The sequence below is a fragment of the Capsicum annuum genome, chromosome 4 (assembly GCF_002878395.1).
Source record: "Capsicum annuum cultivar UCD-10X-F1 chromosome 4, UCD10Xv1.1, whole genome shotgun sequence".
Lineage (NCBI taxonomy): Eukaryota > Viridiplantae > Streptophyta > Magnoliopsida > Solanales > Solanaceae > Capsicum > Capsicum annuum.
Genome location: NC_061114.1, coordinates 159,984,127 through 159,998,509, shown reverse-complemented (window position 1 = coordinate 159,998,509; position 14,383 = coordinate 159,984,127). Strand labels below are relative to the sequence as shown.

The 14,383-nt window shown below is 31.6% G+C and overlaps 1 protein-coding gene across 4 annotated transcripts; it reads right to left on the bottom strand.

Annotated features, from left to right (window-relative positions):
* Positions 1-1,057: 1,057 nt before the first annotated feature.
* On the bottom strand, positions 1,058-6,434 carry LOC107868849 (polypyrimidine tract-binding protein homolog 3). 4 transcript variants are annotated; one of them, XM_047410312.1, is made up of 12 exons: positions 5,922-6,434; positions 5,752-5,828; positions 5,524-5,605; positions 4,215-4,338; positions 3,867-3,931; positions 3,714-3,763; positions 3,555-3,596; positions 3,397-3,448; positions 3,258-3,315; positions 2,847-3,157; positions 2,504-2,591; positions 1,058-1,504 (listed from the first exon to the last, which is right to left on the bottom strand). In XM_047410312.1, the coding sequence occupies exons 1-10, from the start codon at positions 5,940-5,942 to the stop codon at positions 3,132-3,134; spliced, it is 597 nt and encodes a 198-aa protein (XP_047266268.1). In that variant the 5' UTR covers positions 5,943-6,434; the 3' UTR covers positions 1,058-1,504; positions 2,504-2,591; positions 2,847-3,131. The 4 variants fall into 4 exon arrangements, with proteins under 4 accessions (XP_047266268.1, XP_047266267.1, XP_016570958.2 ...); XM_047410311.1 differs by having other exon boundaries at positions 2,504-2,647; positions 2,847-2,954; XM_016715472.2 differs by having other exon boundaries at positions 2,847-2,954; positions 5,922-6,432.
* Positions 6,435-14,383: the final 7,949 nt, after the last annotated feature.

Sequence of the window (14,383 nt, the reverse complement as noted above, 5' to 3'; positions counted from 1 at the left end):
TTGCCTATTCCAAATTATAACTACATCGTCTTTTCCTGTCTTCAAAAAGTTGACCATTCTTTGTCCATGTGACCACCACACCACAAAGGGGTTGCTTTGTCAACTTCCTAAGGACTCGAACTCACTATTGAATTAAGTCAACAATACATACAAACATATTCTATAAAACAAAGGTCAGGCCACTTGACAGTGCAGAAATAGGTGACTGACTGATTGATTCCTTAATTCTCCATAAATAAGATACATTAACCAACTGAAAGCCTCTTCAAATGGGTTTGAATTAATTTGAATTGGCTTTTGAGGTTGGATTAAAGAAAAGTCATTTTAAAACAGTCTCTCTACCTCTCATTTCAGAACTCATTTGTGGAATTATACTGATTATATTGTTGTTGATTTGTTATTACAATTTATTACAATATCGTTAAATCATATTATTAGAATATTAACATTTGATCAATAAACCTAATTTAAAACAAATGTTTGAACGTGAAACTCCCAAAACAGAAAATGTACTCATGCATACCATGCATATCTGAGACACTCTTTAATTTCTTGTCCATTCAATTTATGATAAATAAACCTTTTTAAGAATTTCATACATTGTCCATTCAATTTATGATAAATAAACCTTTTTAAGAATTTCATACATTGTCCATTTGAATCTAAATAAACATGCACTATAGCTAACACATTTAATCGCTTCACTGAATGGTAACTTTTGTCTCCTTTAACACACATATAGCATCTTAAGCATCATATTTCACCATCATTGAATGTTTGCTTGAGTTAGTAACTGTGATCTACTCCAATACTTTAATGTTCAAATCTGCCTCTAACTCAAGTTCCCAATATATTCATGTTTTCTGATAAAAAAGAAATCACTATAATATTTATAAACCAAACTTGGAGATATAACTTAAGACTCTTTTTTAGTATCTATATCTTACACCTCAAAACAGTAGAACAGTAGAAATGCACCCAACAAAAAAAATAAAAACGCTAACGAATCACCCACCAACGTCCATTAGCAACAATCGATTGCATTAAACATATAAACTTGCAAAGTCCAATTAACTAATATATACAAAGCAGAACAAGGAAACAATGAATCCAAAAAAAAGTAACTTAAGATTAAACAGCACAAATACAACAACTAAACAGATTGTGAGGAAACAATTGGAAAAGAAAGTTAACTACAGAGCGCAAAGTCGAGAGAAACCAGAGAGAGAACTTATGTTGACCTTCATGCCTATAAGTAGTCCAGTACATCAAAAATATCTTCGGTTTGCACTAATATATCCCGTTTACACCAAAAATAAAACAAAGCTAAGCAGTTCATCTTGAGATCTTGAGACTCTGAATGTCATTATGCTTGTGTTGAAAACATCTCTGATTCCTCTCATTCCACACTGTCCACCAAATGCACGCTGAGACAATCTTTCATCTCTCCTCCTTTGAACTTGCATTGCCATCATTGTTCCAGGAACTGAAAACACCTCTAATGCTGCATGGTTTCACCCAGTTTATCTTCCTTAGGCAAATAAATAATCTCCATAATAGTTCTGAACATTTGGAATTTTAAAAGAAAAAGAAACTTTGTGAATCATCCTACTTAAGTTTCTGCAACATCGAGTCAATACTACCTGTTCACTATTTGATGTTGTAGATTCAGAGTATTCAGTTCATCACTGAACCCAGCTATTAGACAATGGCTTATTGTTTCATTTACCAAATTTTCTCCTGGCCCACCACAAGTAAATTTTACTCTGTGACTCATCCTACTTTACACAGAAATTTAGTCATATTAGCCATTGCAACTAACTAAAATTATAACTTAACAAAACACAAAATTCTAAACCTGGTAATCTTGAGTTTCAGGAAACTATACCTAGAACAACAGATTCTGCTAACCTGGTTATATGAAATACAAATGAGTATGTTAGATACTTCCTCTTTTACTTGGTATAGCTCATGTCATCCGGGATAAATGCACGGGATATGACATGTCAAAAGTCAAGCTAGGAAAGAATGGAGAGAGGGTTGCAAGGTAGTTAAGAAACAATTAGTTTTATTTGATAACAAGGGATCGTCTAGTAATCTGATGCATGGTCTGAAGTCTAGTTTTCATTCTTTGTGGTCGATGATCTAATGCTTTGATGAAGTAAATAATTTTCTACAAACAACAACCAATTATCTATACTAATTCGACACAAGATTTTATGTTGTTTCCATTTTGTAACTATGCACAAGCCTGTGTGGCAGGCCCTATGTTGCTCGGACTCTTCAAAAATGTCAGCGGGTGCGTGTCGGATTCGTCAAAAGTAGTGTATTTTTGGAGAATCTGACATGGGTGAAGCATCAAAAGTGAAGAGTCCGGTGGCAGCAGCTTGATGCTAAGATACTTTTCAAAAGATTATTAATGAGGCTAAACAAACTCAATCCAAAAGAAGAAGAAAACAAAACTAAAGAAATACGGACTCAAAATGAATAAAATCATTCATACCTTCAAAAAGTGCACAGCAAGCTCTGCCTGGAAGCCATCACCCATCTGAACCAGAGCATGATCTGGTTTATTCCGTAGGATTTTAATTCTAACAATGTTTCCATAAAGGGAGAACAGATTAAAAAGTTAGTCCTCGTCTATTCTCTGTAACAGGGAAAACCAATCAGAAGGGAAGCATAAAGATATGTAACCATGAACATTAAAATTTTATTAAAAAGGAAAAGAATAAAAAAGAGATTCTTCCGCTATTCAAAGAACAAGAAAAGAACTAAAATCCTAGAATCAGGGTCCAAAGAAAGCAAAGCAAAAGGCTAATATGGTAATTAGGAAAGAAGAATCTTACATCTGGATCTACATCAGATACAAGAACAGTACACCGGTCATTTGTCCCGCTTATGCCAGGGGGCAAACCGCTAGGAAAAGCAGCTGCAATAGCTGCAGCATTTCCCATCTATTCAAATGATAGCAAAGAAAAATCCAACTTAGAGATTTAAGGAAATTTGTGCGTAAAAACGAGAAAGCTAGAGCAAGAAAGAAGTGATTAAAGGAGCGTAAGAAGCAGCAACTAAGCTGCATCGCCTGGATCTGATTGCAAAGAGGGAGATAACCATGAGATGTTAAAAATACTTCAAACTTGATGAGAGAGATGCACACCTGAGGAAATCCAACGGGACAAAACAAAGGGAGAACACAGTTAAGAACACTAAACCAGGAGAGATTCACAATCACCATAATAAAAGTGTTAGCTTAGCACCTCCACGAGGCCCAGAACCTTGCACGGAGTACATGGCTCCTGAATCTCCATATCCTTGCTGTTACACAATGACAAGCTTGAACTTAATCCATATAGGCAAACTCATAGTGCTACAAAAAATAGAAACAACGGATACTACTTGAGGAGATTTGCCCTTCTGCTCCGCTGGTAGATTTGGTTTGGTGTAGTCCCTGCACATATGGACAATGCACAACATGAATATTTCCTAACTACTGAAGAGAAAAGCTTCTTTTGATATGTATAAGAGGGAAAGAGAGAGAGCAATGAACAAGTTACCTCAAGCGCTCGTTATTGTATTTCACTTGCAATTCATCCAGGCTGAATCACAAAACCAGCCAAGGTAAACAATCCCATCATAGCATAAAAGGGGGAAAATGCAAATATGTCCGTACATACACAAAAACAGCACGATTTTAAAGGGATTTAAAAGCTTACTTTGAGAATTGTATGTCAAGCTGACAGCAGCCATCATATGTATAACGTCCCTATTAAAACATTTGTAAACATTAAATTTCATTGTCTAAGAAAAACATATAGCATAAAATAATCTTTTCATGACAAGACACCTCTATGCAACACAAAGTATACCTGGAGAGAGCTCCTAGCAGAAATAGCAGTCTGAAGTAGCTGGTACTGAATTAAAGCTTGAAAACCTACAAAGTTCATAACAAATATCAGGAGCAGTAAAAGATCATGAAGATATAGAGCAAAGACTCCAAAGTGTCATAATTAGTATTTCAAATATGCTCCAGAAACAATTGAAGCAAGAAGCTAACTGGTCACATCTAAAATGAGAATCATATAACACAACAAAGAAGTGTGAGAGACTTCCAAGTTCCATCCATGATCAAATTTCTAGCCAGTCTTCAAATCCACAATGAGGAAAAAATTAAGAAGAAATTAGAATATAGAAAGAGAAAACTTTAAGGTGCTGACCTGCCGACTTCTGAAATGTCACAATCTTCTCAACAACTCCGTGAGGTGGAAAAACTTGATACAGCACATCCACAGTTATAGGATAAAGCACGTGATGTATTGAAACTAACAGAATTCGATTAGGCTGAGAGTCCAGAGAGCCGTACAGCAGAGCAACATAGAGACAGAAGAGAAGATAGAGAGGAATAGACGAAGAAAAGGAGAAGGAACTATTGCAAAAATATTTAATCTCAGCAAACAGAAAAGAAGCATAAAGACAAACCAGAAAGCATGTAAAATATAAGAAAATACATGTAAACTTGATACATATTGACTTCTGCGTCACAACAGGTGCTTTATTTCATTTTGATATGGTTCTGAGTCATTTCAAGCACAAATGATCCCCCACATGGTTGCCTCTAGAGAAGAGTTACGAATAGGGCTTCTAAGTGCTCATTAGGTACAAACTGAGATGAGCACTGATGTTGGTTCTCGATGCTTTATGGTGGTCAAGTACATAAATTAGAGGATCCTGGGGAGATACCAAAACTGGTGTGCCAGCCAAGTAAGGCGGGTTAATTCTTCCCATTAACTCTCAGTCAACGGAGGAGCTAACCTACAATAACCCGTTTTCTCTCTCGAGTTATATAGAAGATCCAGTGACACAACATTTCCAAAAGATGGACTCTTTCTTTTTTCAATGAAAAAGATTGTTTTCTGGCAAACAAAATAACTCAAATCCACAATCAATCTGGAACTATGCAATCATCTATATTTACATTCTGCATGCCCTTCTATTCCCCTAAAATCATACCTTTTGAGAAGTTCCAACTGCATTAAATAAGTTTTAGTGTCAGTAATTGTGAAAGAGAACAATCAGTTAAGACCTTATACCTTCAACACCATAAGCGCAAGGTGCATAACTGGTGCTAGGTAGGCAAACATCTCAAAAGTTAATTCATATTCTCCGTTCAGTTCGATCACAAAACCTCAAATTTTCTCTTGATGTCTCCAAAATATGTCTATACCCTAGGTTTAGAACTACGTTCATCTACTTGTTATGAATTCGCAAGAGCATTACTTCACTCATTTGAATACACATTAACACACATTTCTAAAAGTTCCATTTGTGACGAATGAAATCATTTATTATCCTATAGGCTTCACATAGTTATCTAACTAATAAGGAAATTGGAAGTGAACTATGTGCTTCTTGTTAGTGCTACTGTACATCAACTAAATAATAGAAATGAATCTTTCAAACATGTAAAGAATCCGTAAAGCATGTAGCACTATGCCGCCTCTTATAAGACAAAAAGGGTTCACTGACCTCTTCTCCTCGCCCTTGCGAACTCTGCTCCACAGTAGTCAGTTCTTGATGAGATGAGAACTGTACATAAACATTTCTTCCCCTATGGACAAGCAAAATGAGTCACTAATCAAGGTTGAACAAAAGATGCAGCAAAGTGTAGTCTATTGAAAGATTAGCAAACACAGTAATTTGAAAAGCTATATATATATATCCAGTTGGATACACAAGTTCTGTGTTAGAAGGTACCTTATGCTAGGTTGAACATTTGAATAAAACTGTATTGCATTTACAGCTGCAGCAATGTCTTGCATTTGCAAGAGAGCCTGTACTTCCACAAGATGTAATTATTAAGAAACAGCAACTTACTCTAATCATTCTGCCAGATGCCAATCAAAATAAATGAATAAAAGAAGCACCAGATTTTTTGCCCTAAGCATTACAAGTTTGGTAATGACTCCAAAGGGCTGAAATAGCTGAAGCAAGTCATTCTAAAAAAAAACAACACAGGAATCATTGCACCTACAGAATCACTTTCTTGCTTATTACAACAGAGTGGAAAAGAAAACCAAGCGCATGAAAGAGGAAGGATTTGCTACTCCACTCAGGTTTAAATATTTACTACCTCAAAGTACAAGGTGTTCCCATCTTCCAAACTGTATTAACACTAATACCAAATAATAGTGGCATAATGCTAACTGATTCTCTTTTGGAAATTCTAGTGTGGTGGGAATCAAACGCTGAGAAGCTTAAAAAATATTATTTTATTAAATTAACGACTCCTAAAATATATAGAATGAAACTTAATAATATATGGTAAGAAATATATATAATCCTAAGGAATTTTTTTTTTAGAATTAGGATTAGACTTGATTACAACTTTTTAACTTTTTTGTTATGAAATCGTTGGCAAAGAAATCTTAATTGGCATGAATGGTAGTATTAAAAAAGGATGTTGGAACAAAAACTATAATGTCAAAATTTTAAGGGAAAAAATTTTTGTAGAAAAGGGTAATAGGAAAACCTACCATATATTTAGAATTTTGTAAGAAAAAAAAACCTTGTACAAATAGGTAATAGGAAAACCACCATATATTTAGAATTTTGTATCCCCATATGTATCCCATATATTTACGAGTTTCCAAAAAAAATTATATTTTTTAAATTTTGTTGGTGTCAAAAGAAAAAAAAACACTTCAGAATTATAGGGATGAAAAAAAAAAAAGAAAAACATGTAGAAGTAGAAAAAAATTACCATATATTTTGAAGTTTGACTATATTTAGGAATTCACAAAACATTTATTTTTAGGATATATACGTCAGAATTGTAGGAAAGAAAGAAAAAGGAAAAAATGTACGAAAATTTACTTGTAAAATTGATGGTATTTATGATTGAAGAGATAAATTTAATTGTGATTTGAGGTAAGTTTGTTTAAGAAATACTTTTAGTATTTTCTTAATGTTTACAATAATAAATTATCATTATTCTTGATAAGCAATTTCTGATTGAGAAGTTTTTTTTTTGTGATTTTTGTATTTTCTTGAAATTTTCAATAATGACACTAAAATTTTACTATGTTCTTAAAATTTACAATAATAAATTATCATACCTTCTTGATAAATAATTGCCAATTGAGACGTGTTTTGTGGTGAAATCTTAATAATATTTGTGATTGACGAGATAATTATGCTTGTAGTTTGAGGTAAATTTTTCGTATGTTCTTGATGTTTACAATAAAGAATTTTCATATATTCTTAATAGATTTTGCTGATTGAGAAGATTTTTTTTTTTGTGTTACTTTAACATGTTCTTAAAGTTTAAAATAATAAATTATTGTCTATTTTTGATAGGCAACTGCTAATTTAGAAGGGTTTTAGTGTAAAACAGGTTTAAATATAAAGTTTCTTACCAATTAAAATTTTAATGATGTCTATGATTAAAAAGATAAATTTATGTATAATTTAAGATAAGTTTTCTAAAATTTTAGTATGTTCTGAAAGTTTATAATAAGTTATAACCTATGACAATTGTTATACGTGATTCGAATTGTTATACATAATTCTATATTAATGACTGAAGATGTAAGCTTTAAATGTTGACCCAATACTAACAACACCCTTTGTTTTGGTGTAACAACGACTTCTTGTCCTTATTGGCACAAGAGGTGACACTATTGAAAAAAACGTTGAATGAATTTGGTAATTTTTTGTTAAAGGTGTATACCTTTATTTTCTTCTCCAGACATAATTTTTGAGATAATTTTGTTGATTTGTTATTGTCTACTATTTTTTATATTTCAAGTATAATTATTTTTGTCTTGAGTCGAGAATCTATCAAAAACAATGTTTTGTACTCAGTTTGTGGCTATGGAGCAGTGTAAAAAGTTTACGTCGTATGTTTTATGAAGAAGAGATTGAAGTTACATGAAGTTAAGATCATTTTGTGTAAAATATGTAGTTATTAAAATAGTAAACTGAAACACGAGTACTTCAGTTCATATTTAATTTCATCAAAGTTTTATCTCTTGAAAACATGTAATTGAAGTATGTCAGTATGGTACTTAACATTCTTTTTTTTTTTGGTTTTCAAATTATTACTTATTATACTATGTGTAAACAACTACATCACTATGTGAGAGATGAATCTTATGAAGAGGAAATTGAAAGTTCTGAATTTAAAGACGCTGAAGAATAAGGATAATCGATTACATTAGTAATTTTAGAGAGTAGAAGAATAAACAAAAACATGTTTCAATAAAAATGTGAAAGAAGTAGTTCAAAAAAAAAAAAATCTTAAGGTGATGGATTATTTGCATATATATATAAACCTTGTGCTATTTATAGAGACCACAATTTTAATTTGCATTAGTATAACATTCCTTAAGGGTTTTTGGAGAAAAATTATTTCTTTTAATTTCTAAACAATAGCTTCTACTACTTCGTAGAAATACTTATTTTCTTCCTAAAATTTGATCAAATACCATACTTTTTTAAAATAAACACCTTTTTAAAAAGAAAAAAGAACACTTTTAATATCCTAAAAATTTGATACATGTCAAAGACTTGACTAAGAAGTGTATATTTCAGCTTAGGGTAAGATCCTATGCTTTTGGACTCCTTCGAGATCCATCTTTGACACTGTTAAGTGTTGACAATGATAAAAATGAAATGCCAACAAATAATATAATGCGTATAACAAATATTGATATGCCTATGTTTAGCCATAATTTCATTAGTAGGTATTAGTTTTTGATGTGGAGCTTTGGTGTGGATCTGTAGCAGATTTGATTTGCTTCTCTTTTTTCTTGCATCGGAGCATACATAATGAATATCAAATATAAGTATTGAAGTATATTTTACTATTTATTTTAAACTCATAAAAGTAAAATAAGTAAGAAAAACATGTGTCTAATAAACTTCTTTATATAATTATCATGATCTTATCGTTGGTTTATATGGAGGAATTGTAGCGAATAATATCAAATTGAATTTATATATGTACCTTTAAGGTGCAATATTTACGTCAAGATTGAAAAAGAATTCAACGCCTCGTGTTATTGAGTTGGAATATATAAATGAATCCTAACAATGACGATGCTTCACAATGAGGAAACTATCTGAGACGATCTGCATTTTGATACTTCAAATTTCTTGATCCCCTTCATTTGCTATATTGGGTCTAAGCTGATCTACTTTTTCATTTTTTTTTTGTGTGTGTGTGTTTTATTTTAAAGGTTTTAACTACGAAAATAAATAATAGTAGTTATAGATAGACATTAGTTGCTCATGTGGAAGTTGAAAAATATATATAGTACTAGCATGTATGTTTTGCATTATCTAATAATTTTCAGGAATTTAATTAACATGAATCCGTGGATTGTTGATTATGATATATTTTTTTTATGAAAAAATGATTAGCTAAACAGAGAGAAGTTAAAATATTTTCATTTATAATATTGAAGTGATTTTATGAAATTGAACTCATTGATGCGAGATACACACGCGGAGCGCGTATCCTAAGCTAGTATCTATAAATATTTGTATAGGAATGGGTAAATTACATAAATGATCCTAATAATGGGTGACTTTATTTTGTTTGTCCCCGATAAGAAAAGTCCTACAAAACTAGTCTTCCTTCTTTTTTATCTGTAGGACTTTGACCATTTTACCCCTCTATATTCAAATATTTCTAAATAACTCCATACTTATTTGTTTTTCAACTTCTATTTTTTTTCTCTTTTTTATTTTACTTTGATTTTTATATCTTCTTTCTCTCTTTTTTTTTCTTTTTAGTTTTTGTCAACACTTACTTTTTTCCTCTTCTCCACTCAACTTCTATTTTTTTTATTTGATTTTTCTTTTTTAATCTTTTTAGTTTTTCTCAATCTTTACTTTTTTCCTTTTCTCCTCTCAATTTCTATTTTTTTAATTCTCTTTTCATTTTTCTTTGATTTTTATTTTTTTCTTTTTAAATTTTTCTCAGCCTGTATTTTTGTTTTATCTTTTATTTCTCAACATTTAATTTTTTTTATTTTCTCCTCTCAACTTCTATATATATATTCTCTTTTTATTTTTTTATTTTCTTTGATTTTTATTTTTTAGTTTTTAGTTGTTTTCCTTCATTTTTTTTCTTTTTCCACAAATTTTATTATTTTTCGTTTCTTTTCTTCGATTTCTTCCAAACAACAAGTTACTCTCCATGGGTAAGAGTTGACACTACCACACTATATCTTGATTTATGATATGTTATATAAATTTTACCTTAGAGGCAAGACTTAGGACTTTCAAACAAGTAACATTTCATGTGTAAGAGTTGACACTACCGCATTATATTTTGATTATGAGATGTACTATAACTCTTACCTTCGAAGCAAGACTTAGCTCAAGAACTTTAAAACAATGAGTAGTTGACATTACCACGCTATGTCTTGATTTATGCGATGTTCTACAACTCTTGCCTTAGAGGCACGACTTATCCAAAAATTCTCAAACAACAAATTACGTACATTGGGCAAAAGTCAATAAAACCACATTGTATTTTTTACTTATGAAATGCTCTATAACTCTTGGCTTAGAGTCAAGACTTAGTCTGAGGACCATCAAACAGCAAGTTATGCCCCATGGGCAAGAGTTGACCTACCATATTGTGTGTTAATTTATGAGATGCTCTATAACTCTTCAATTAGAAGTAAGACTTAGACCAAGGGCTTTTAAGCAACAAGTTATGCTCCATGGGCAAGGGTTGACACTACCACATTGTGTTTTAATTTTTGAGACGTTCTATAACTCTTGCCTTAGAGGCAAAGCTTAACCCAAGGACTTTCAAACAAGAAGTTATGCCCAATGGGTAAGAGTTTGACACTACCACCTTATGTTTGGATCTATGAGATACTCTATAACTCTTGTCTTTGAGGCAAGATTTAGCCCAAGGGCTTGTAAACAACAAGTTACACCCCATGGAAAAGAGTTGATACTACCACATTGTGTCTTAATTTATGAGATGTTTTATAAATCAAGTACTTTTAAACAATAAGTTATGTCCCATGGGTAAGAGTTGACATTACACCATTATGTATTGATTTATCAGATGTTCTACAACTCTTGCCTTAGAGGCACGACCTAGTCCAAGAACTTTCAAACAACAAGTTATGGCCCATGGACAAGAGTTGGCACTACCACATCGTGTCTTGATTTATGAGATGTTCAATAACTCTTGTCTTAGATGCAAGACTTAGCCCCCAAGTTACACCTCATAGGCAAGAGTTGACACTACCACATTGTGTCTTGATTTATGAGATGTTCTATTAGTCTTACCTCTTAGACGTGACTTGGCCCAAGAACCTCCCCAACAAAATAAGTTAACATCCAATGGGCAAGTTTTGACATTACCACATTGTGTCTTGATTTATGAGATGTTTTATAACTCTTGCCTTAGAGGCAAGACTTATCCCAAAGGACTTCTAAATAACAAATCAAGCCCTTAATTTACTTTGTGTCAAAGAAAGAATATCCCTTTGCGGATTATCTAACTTTCTATTTATTAGTAAAATATAATAAAAGTTAAGAAAATAGAAAAAAAATAGAGAAAAAAAAGACTGAGAAAAAAAAAGAAAAAAAAGAAGAAAAAAATAAAGGTTAAGAAAAAAATGAAGAATAAAAAAATTTGAGAAAAACAAAAATGTGAAAAAAAAAATAAAGTTTGAGAAAAATAAGGAAAAAAGAAAATATGAGAAATGATAAAAACAAAAAATAAAATAAAAATAAAGGTTGAGACAAATGAATTAAAAGAAAAAGAGAAATAAAGAAATAGATAATGTTTGAGAAAAAAGAAAAAAGAGAAAAAATAAAGGTTGAGACAAATGAATTAAAACATGAAAAAAAAATAAAAATAAAAAAAATAAAAAAATAAAAATAATAAAATGAAAATAGAAGTTGAGAGACAAATGAGTATCAAAGTATAGAGGGACAAAAACGTACTTATGTTATACCTAAAAAGAAAGGAATGCTAGTTCTTAAAGACTTTTCTTAAGATGGTCAAAAGTGCAAATCCACCTACTATGGGGGCTATACCATGTAATTTTCTATATATGAACCCAATTATTATTATGTATTAAGCAGTAACTTGAAATTGCTATATGAGTTTATACACTTCAAATTTTAGATTCGCCTTTCAGGATGGGGTAGGGGTAGGATATCAATGTTGATTTTTCAAGTTTTTCTTGATTGGATCTACTTAACAATCAATTTTTTCTATTCATATGTTTACATGGACACAAACTTTTGGGCTGTAGGTGACAAAAGAGTTTTAAAATGAGGTGTAGGTGACACAAGTCTTAATTATTGAGTGGAGGTGACAATTACTTTATTATGGATTAAGAAAGTTGGGAAAGTATGAAAATAACCCAAAAGTTTTTTAATTTACACTTTGATCCAAATATTAATTAATATAATAGGAAAGAGGGGGAGGAGGGAGACGCGTTTCTCTCTCTTCTCATCCGTTGTTGTTTTCTCTCTCTTCACGATTATTGTTGTTCATTCTTGCTGCTGCTTTATTTATCATCTTCTGCTTCATTATCATCATCTTCTGCTTCATTATCATCATCTTCTACTTCATTATCATCTTCATCTTCTTCTTGTCGACCATTGCTATTGTTGTTGTTACAGCTATTGCTGCTATCTGACCAATTTCTTAGGTCAAATTTTATTTTCTACATCACTTTCCACTTTGACATTACTTCATAGGTGACTTTGATAAGTAAAATTATGATTTTTATTCGAATTTGTCATCTGGGTATACAGTTACTGCTGTTTTTTCAACAATGGATAGAACCCGATCATGAATCCAACATAAGTGCCCACAATTTAAACAGATCACTCATATGATGCATCAGATGATTAATTTGTTGCGACAGAAGATTTATTTATTGCAACAAACTAGTTATCTGTTGTATCAAACTGATTATCTGTTGCATCAGACTGATTATCTGTTGCAACAGATGATTAATCAGTTTGGAACAACACAAATCAGCCCTGCCAGAAACCCAACAGATAGCCAATATGTTTCAACTCTTGTTATTGCTACTGGATTCAAAATTATTCCTTGCGTCCAATCATCGATATGTTTGTTGAGAAGATAATAGACAGAATGAATATTAAATCTTCTCTTCGTCTCAAATTACCCGTTTCAAATTTTTTAATTTGATTTCTCATTTTACGTGTCTTTTTTCATTAATCAAGAAGAGATAAATTTTTTTTTTCATGTTCTACCCTTTGCGTTAATCACTTTTTCTTCAAATTAAAATGTAAACATCATTTAATAGGGGTATTATGGTAAACTAGATATGTTATTAATTATTTTTCTTAATTAATGTGTCATCTCAATTTGAGACGGAGGGAGTATGAATTAAAACGTCAAAATCGTGCAACAGACTAGTTATCAGTTGAAACAGACTAGCTATTTGTTGAAACAGACTGCGTATCTATTGCAACATATGAGTAATTTGTTTAGAACAACACAAATCAGCCCCAACCATAAACCTAATAGATAAATCTTAAATCTTGCTATTGCTACTGGATTCAAAATTATTCCTTATGTTCGATCGTCGACATGTTTGTTGAGAAGATAATAGACAGAATGAAAATTAAATATGAATTAAAACGTGACATAATTTTCTTATTAAACTAAAACAAATTAAAATACATATACATAGACTTAAAAAGAAAGAAACAAAATAATCTAATTATTATTATTATTATTATTATTATTATTATTATTATCGCCAGCTGGCCAATCTTCGACCGGCAGAAGCAGCGCCCTCCTTATCCTGCGGATCTCCCGCAACATCCTTACTCTGACAGCGGCCAACTCCTACTGTATATCATGAACCTTCCTCTGCAGTTCTCGTACGACGTCTCGTAAAATAGCGACATCCCATATTGGATCAGCCATATCTAGAACACATATAAATTGACAAAAAATACAAAAACAAAAGTAAAGAAAAGAATCTGAAAGTAAAGTAATATAATGTATATTTACACAAAAAGCAAGAAAAAAAATTTACCAGAGATGGAAAACTATCAAGTCCTTGAAGAGAAAGCAGTTGAAGGTGTAATATAAAAGATAAGAGCAAGAAATAAATAGATATGTGTAGTAGAATGAACGAGTAAGAAGGGACCTAACCTATTTATAGAGGATTGAATTTGAATGAGTTAGTTAAAAAAACGTGACTGTTCACCTCCATTTATTAATACTGGTGCCCTTTTTATTGAGTTGTGGCAACAAATTATATATCTGTTGCATTAGATAACCCATCTGTGACAACAGATATACCATTTGTTGCAACAAATCCACAATTTATTACATCAGATAATATATTTGTTG

Coding starts and splice junctions, on each gene's coding strand:
- LOC107868849 (XM_047410311.1), bottom strand. CDS start 5,942: ATGCTTAGGGCAAAAAATCTG. Junction 5,829..5,921: donor TGCTTAGGGCAAAAAATCTG/GTGCTTCTTTTA, acceptor GTGGAAGTACAG/GCTCTCTTGCAAATGCAAGA. Junction 2,955..3,257: donor AGGTTCTGGGCCTCGTGGAG/GTGCTAAGCTAA, acceptor TCATTTGAATAG/ATGGGAAATGCTGCAGCTAT.